At 47.5% G+C, this 6,852-nt stretch overlaps 1 protein-coding gene across 1 annotated transcript in view; it reads left to right on the top strand.

Annotated features, from left to right (window-relative positions):
* PTGFRN (prostaglandin F2 receptor inhibitor) overlaps positions 1-6,852 on the top strand; it is an 81,258-nt gene that overhangs the window by 52,723 nt on the left and 21,683 nt on the right. Inside the window, exon 5 of the mRNA XM_017524183.2 lies at positions 4,328-4,753. Coding sequence (XP_017379672.1) covers positions 4,328-4,753 — 426 coding nt within the window. The remainder of the gene's footprint in view (positions 1-4,327; positions 4,754-6,852) is intronic.

Raw genomic sequence — 6,852 nt, 5'->3', positions numbered from 1 at the left:
TGTGTGTGTGTGTGTGTGTGTGTGTGTTTGCAGAGGCAGATGTGGAGTGAGGTAAATTTGGTTGTGAGTTTGCTGCTGTCATGAGGCCATGGCTGCCCACTCAGAATGCCCAGACCTCAGCTCAGGCCAGTGCTTGGGTCTGGAGCCTAAGGAAGAGCTGGGTTTTCATGTCTGGGAGAGGGAGCTTTGGGGTGTGAGCTGGCCAGGGAGTAGGAGGAGAGAGAGAGCTGCCCAGGTGGTTGGCACAGGAGCTAGTTTTGAGCACCTTTTTCATATGTTCCATGATCTGACCACTAATATGTGAGTCAAATCACTCTACCATGTTTTTTCAATTGACGGATTACAATTGTATATATTTATGGTGCACCACATGGTGTTTTGAAATACGTATACATTGTAGAATGGCTAAATCCAGCTAATTAACATATCTACTACCTCACATACTTATAATTTTTTGTGCTGAGAATGTTGAAGATATATTCACTTAGTTTCCAAGTGTACAATACATTGTTATTAACCGTGGTCACCATGCTGTACAATAGATTTCGGGAACTTATTCCTCCAGTCTAACTGAAATTTTGTGTCCTTTGACTAGCATTCTCCCCTCCCCGCCCCCAGCCTCTCATAATCACCATTTTACTATCTGTGTCTATGAGCTCAGCTTTTTAGCTCCCACATATGAGTGAGATTATGTGGTATTTGTCTTTCTGTGCCTGGCCTGTTTCACCTAACAGTGTCCTCCAGGTTTATCCGTGTTGTCGCAAATGGCAGGATTTTGTTCTTTTTTATGGCTGAATAGTAGTCAATTGTGTAAGTATACCACATATTTTTTTTTATGAAGATGAAGTAGTCTATTGTGTAAGTATACCACATTTTTTTTTTCTGTCACCCAGACTGGAGTGCAGTGGTGCAATCTCGGCTCACTGCAACCTCCACCTTCCAGGTTCAAGTGATTCTCCTGCCTCAGCCTCCCAGGTAGCTAGAACTACAGGTGCATGCCACCACACTCAGCTAATTTTTTGTATTTTAGTAGAGATGGAGTTTCACCATGTTGGCCAGGTTGGTCTGAAACTCCTGACCTCAGGTGATCCACCTGCCTCAGCCTTCCAAAATGCTGGGATTACAAGCGTGAGCTGCTGTACCCAGCCGCCACATTTGTTTAAATCCATTCATTTGTTGATGGACACAGCTTGATTCCGTATCTTGGCCCTTGTGAATAATGCTGCAATGAGCATCTACTGTCTTTCATCATAATTTGACAGCCTTTGAAAAGGTGCCACTTTGAAAGAATCTGCACAGGGGTGGAAGTAAACCATGAAGGATCAAAGGGTCTGTCACCTGTGAGGTGACAGAAGAGGAGTTCCAACAGGCAGATTCATGGTGTTTTGGATCACACTGGTCAGTCAGGCTGAGGCGATGGCCTGCAGGGAGCTGTCTTCTGGGTCAGATTCCCTGTGGCAGTAACTTAGTGTCATGGCAGCACCGCAGCCAGTGTTCCTAAAGATCACATGTCAGTCAGTGGAACTTAGAAAATACCAAGCTTAGAAGACAGTAAGTTTGGTTCATCCCTGAGATAAGGATGGGTCTGTTCCCATCTGCCACTTTCAAGCCATATGGGCAAGTCACTAACTTCTTTAAAGCTCTCCCCTCAGAAATGGGAACTGTGAATAGTAATCACAAATACACACATGTGTATGTGTATATGAATATGTGTGTACCTGAGTACACACACATACCAGGTACCAGTCCAGGCACTTAAAGTACGGTATATTTTAACTCTTAACTCTCACAATGCCATTATGATCTAGTTACTGTCATCCCCATTTTCACAGGTGAGGCACCAGAGATCTGAGTGTCTACCCAACGTCAATAGCAAGTAAATGACAGAGCCAGGATTTGAACACAGTCTGGCTTCCGACCTCAGCTCCTCACCACTGCTCTCTGCTGCCTCACAGTTTGCTGTGCAGGGTTATGGGGAAACACACAGGAAGGGTCTTATGTGCTGTGCTTGAAATGGACTTGAGGCTCTGTGTAAGTAACAGCCGCCGCTGCTGCTGCCTGCAGATAGCTGGTGTTCAGCGTTCCAGGGCAGTCTTGCCCTGTGCACAGCCGGTGCCAATCTGTCCTTTCCACATGAAATGGACTTAGTTATCCTGCTCTGCACCCACATTGCTGCATGCAAAAGTCGACGTGAAAGTTTGGATGTGGGGTAATTTGAGCATTCCTTACCTTTTGCATCTGGGGGTGTAAGTGCAGTTCAGTGGTGTGTATCCTTCCGTCAGTTTTTGCTAGGGTGATGTGTGGTGTGGTGTGTTAGCACTGTGCCCAGGGGCAGGACAGCTCCTAGCAGTGCTGCAGTACACAAGCCTGGAAAATGAGTAGTCAGGGTGGCCGCTGCCCTCCCCTCCAGACCTGGCAGTCCCACAGCCTGTGGATTTCTCTATGGTGTCCACATCACAGCACGATGTATGCCCATGGATGGGCACAATCAATTAAATACTTGTGAAGATGACATTTGAGGAGTATAAGATTTGAGTTCTTTCCATTTCCTGGCCCACTGAATCATTCTTGGAGACATGATGATATTACAAATTCCATTAGAGGTGTAAATAGCAAGAAAAGTTCCTTGACCTCAGCAGTTTGTAATCTGTATGTCATAAGTACAAACAATGTTAAATAAAACTAAACTTTGATCAAAGTGATGCAGATAAAGATAGTGTCGATAAATGGAAAGTTCTGTTTAGGTAGAATTAGTTCTCTCCCAGAAGGCAAAGTGCTATGGAAGAAAAATGTACCCTTTTATAGGTCGGGCAGGGTGGCTTCTTCCTGTAATACTAGCACTTTAGGAGGCCGAGGTGGGCAGATCACTTGAGGTCAGGAGTTTGAGACCAGCCTGTCCAACGTGACAAAACTCTGTCTCTACTAAACAAATACAAAAATAAGATGGGTGTGGTGGTATGTGCCTGTATTCCCAGCTATTTGGATGGCTGAGGCACAAGAAATGCTTGAACCTGGGAGGCAGTTGCAGTGAGCTGAGATTACGCCACTGTACTCCAGCCTGGGTGACACAGTGAGAGTCTGTCTCAAAAAAAAAAAAAAAAAGAAGAAGAAGAAGAAAAATATAGCCTGAGCGTTAAGGCTGTAAACATTTATTGAGTGCCTACTGCATACAAGGCAGTGTATTTGGAGCTTGAGGATGAGACTGTAAGCAAAGAGTCAGTGTGGAATGGGATAACTGACATACAAGAGTGCATGATGGCTTATGGAGCACAGAGGATGTGTCCAGGTGACACTGAGGAATAAGTAGCAGTTTGTAGTGCATCACAAACAGGCCATCACAGTGGAGTCAGACTATGTGGAGACTGGAGAACCTCAAGTCATCAGGTGTAGAGAGGCTGGGGGAGTGGAGAGGAAGCCACGAAAAGGTTCCAACACCAACTCCTTGGCAGGTGTCAAGGAAGCCTTGGGGCCAAGGAGGACAGAACCGTGGAGGTGCAGAAATGGATTGAATTGATGCAATGAACTCCAGAGGAAGGGTTTTTTTTTCCCAGTGAAAACGGGACTGTGGCAGAGAAAGGGGATGCTAGGAGAATGGTAGCTTGCCTCCCACCCTTCCCTGAAAGGACGTGGGTGTTCACTAGAGCCAGATTCATGACACAAGTCACATTGGCAGTAACAAGAATGTCTTGAGAGTTTGAGGATGGGAGTGCTTATTGACCACTGAACACAGATTCAGCAGAAAAAGTCAGAGGAACAGTAAAGTGAGGACAGAAATAGGTAGGGGGAATGATGACCTGAGGGCCTTGCATTTGGGGCATGGCCAAGGATGACAGGAAGCTGAGCCACTGTGCAATTGACAGGCCTCGAGTTCTGGAATTTACTGTGGTGTGGAGTTTTCCAGTACTGCTCCAGTGGGGGCATTGGAGGTCCGTGGGCTTGCTTGGCATTCCAGAGCAACCTTGGTAGGGGGTGGGCACTGAGCTTCTTAAGAGATTCTTCTCAGAAGACCTTAACCTCTTGGGGAAACTGACAGCAGACCCCAGTGCCATGGAAAGATCAAGACTGGCCTAGGACATTGGACACTGGGCCTCTGCACTTGAGAGGTTTTCTTGGGGTAGGAGGTATGAGAGGCGGTGTTTTACAGGTTTTGCAAAAGCACTGTTACAGGATCCTGTCTAATGAAGTGACTGATTTCTGTCTGTGTAGTCTGACAGGAGAAGCATTTAATTCTTAAAACAAGAGCAATGCTTGTCTCATTCCTTTTGCTAGTTCTTGCCATGTTGTGCTAATTATTTTCCTGTCCTGCTTTCTCTCTCTCTCTTTTCAGAACCAGACTACCAGGTGTACCTGAATGCTTCCAAGGTCCCCGGGTTTGCGGATGACCCCACAGAGCTGGCGTGCCGGGTGGTGGACACGAAGAGTGGGGAGGCGAATGTCCGATTCACGGTTTCGTGGTACTACAGGATGAACCGGCGCAGCGATGACGTGGTGACCAGCGAGCTGCTCGCAGTCATGGACAGGGACTGGACGCTAAAGTACGGAGAGAGGAGCAAGCAGCGGGCCCAGGACGGAGACTTTATTTTTTCTAAGGAACATATAGACACGTTCAATTTCCGGATCCAAAGGACTACAGAGGAAGACAGAGGCAATTATTACTGTGTGGTGTCTGCCTGGACCAAACAGCGGAACAACAGCTGGGTGAAAAGCAAGGATGTCTACTCCAAACCCGTTAACATATTTTGGGCATTAGAAGGTAGGAACTTTATTCTTGTTTGTTACTCATTTTTGTTTTGTCTTTGCTTAAGTCATGCCGCTGTGTGTTCAGATGCGCAGTCACCCTCTGCAGTTTATCACTTATGCTAGGAATGCGCGTCCTGGACACTGATCACCATGAGACCCTCCTACGCCTCTTTGGACTCTCTGTCACCCCTCCTCTATGCCCAAGCCCCCGAGAGGGCCCTCTTGAACTCACTGTCATCAGCCAAGTCTCCCATTTCCTGAACTTTGCCTCTGAATGTTCCTTTTCGCTTTCTTGCATTAAACATGATGACTCTGAGGACACTCTTTCCATTGGAGAAATAGTTACCTCTCCGAGGACAGTTTCCTCCAGAGCCCACCTACGTGCTGTCCATTTTCTTCCCACACTTCTCATAACTGGGCCTGAGGTGGTGCGGGTGTCCTCCTTGGTCTTCCCTGCAGCTTCCAGGCCATTTTCGCTCACTCCTAAAAATATCCAGCTTCCAGGCTCATGTCATCATCACCCCACAGCGCCTCTTCTCATTGCTGTTGCCTGTTGCCGCCTAGGTCCTCTGTGCATTCTTTGAAGATGTCAGCTTTTGTTTCGCAGGCACTCTGCCTGACGCTGCTCCCATCCTGCTAACTTCAGTATCCATGTAGAGCACTAGGTCACCATTGGAAGCACCCTGGGAACTTTAAAAAAAAAATGCTGGTGCTTTGTTTCACCGGAAATTCTCCCATCCAAGTACTAACCAGGCCCGACCCTGCTTAGCTTCTGAGATCAGATGAGATCGGTCAGGTTCCACCAGAAATTCTATTTTAGTTGGTCTGAAGTATGTGAATTCTGGGCACTGGAGATTTTAAATGCTCCCACGGTGATTTTTATGTGCAGCCCCCGTTGGGAACTCTAATACAGCTAATCCTGTCATTCTTAGGAGCTTGTCCTCCTCTCTCTAGTCGTCATGTCCTCTGTACTATTTTGGTCGTGCACTCCCATGCCTGTATGCTACATTAGACCGTCTCCCTTCTGATAACTGAACCCCCCGCAGTCTCCTGTTCTCTAAACGTATCTCCTGTCTTTCTACACCACTTCCTCTAGTACTCCAGCAACAATCCCCCAACCCTGCTGGGGCCAACAATCTGTTAACCCTGACATTGTCCTTCACTCCCAGTGTGTCTTCCTGTCTCTCTCACTAGGGTGCCCATTTGTATCCAGTGGACACCTGGTGTAATTATGCTAGCACCTTTTTTCATCCTCGGAGCTAAGGCTGGGAGGTAGGGGTAAGGCATATGGTTACTTACTGTCACCCAGCCTAAATTCCCAGTCAGCTATAATCACGCCATGGCATACCCCTAGCTCCCTTGCCCCTCTCTGTTTGCGGTAGACTCTGGCCAAACCACAACCCAGTTCACAGGCAGCCTTCTGCAGCCTCCCTACCTGTGCCCACAGAGCTAATGTGGGTGGAGAGAAACATTCAAGTGTGTTGACTGGGCTCCCTTGAAGTAGTGGTCACTGTGACCAGTGGGCTCTCGGCACTGCCTGGGAATTATTCTGCATCTCCCTAGTCTGGTGATTTCCCCACTCTCCTAAGTGATTGCTGCATACCACCTTCTGTCTCTGCAAACCTCCTCCACAGCTTCTCTCTCAGCTGTTGGTCCTGCTTCCTACTCTCCTAAAAGTAGAAACAATCAGGAGACTTCTCATTCACACTGCCCCAGGGCTGAGCCTTGGCCACTGTGAGTACGACCTGGCAGAGGCCAGCCTCTCTCACTGCTTAGGCCATTGCTGCTCTTCTCTTACATCTTCAGTAATTCTCTCCCTTCTGGATCTTTCCCACTGGCCTATCAATGTGCTGTTAGATCCAGGTTTCCTTGGGTTTTTCTTTTGCGGTGGGGGGAATGGAGAATAGGGGTTGTACTTTTAGTTTTAGTTTTAGTTTTAGTTTTGTTTTTAGAGACAGGGTCTCACTCTGTTGCCCAGGCTGGAGTTCAGTGGTGTGACTGTAGCTCACTGCAGCCTCCATCTCCTAGGCTTAAGTGATCCTCCCACCTCAGCCTCCCAAGCAGCTGGGGCTACAGGTGCTTGCCACTACATACAGCTAATTTTTTTTTTTT

Source organism: Cebus imitator, unplaced genomic scaffold (genome assembly GCF_001604975.1).
Source record: "Cebus imitator isolate Cc_AM_T3 unplaced genomic scaffold, Cebus_imitator-1.0 Scaffold32, whole genome shotgun sequence".
NCBI lineage: Eukaryota > Metazoa > Chordata > Mammalia > Primates > Cebidae > Cebus > Cebus imitator.
The sequence above is the reverse complement of the archived record's forward strand: the minus strand, read 5'-3'. Positions and strand labels throughout refer to the sequence as shown.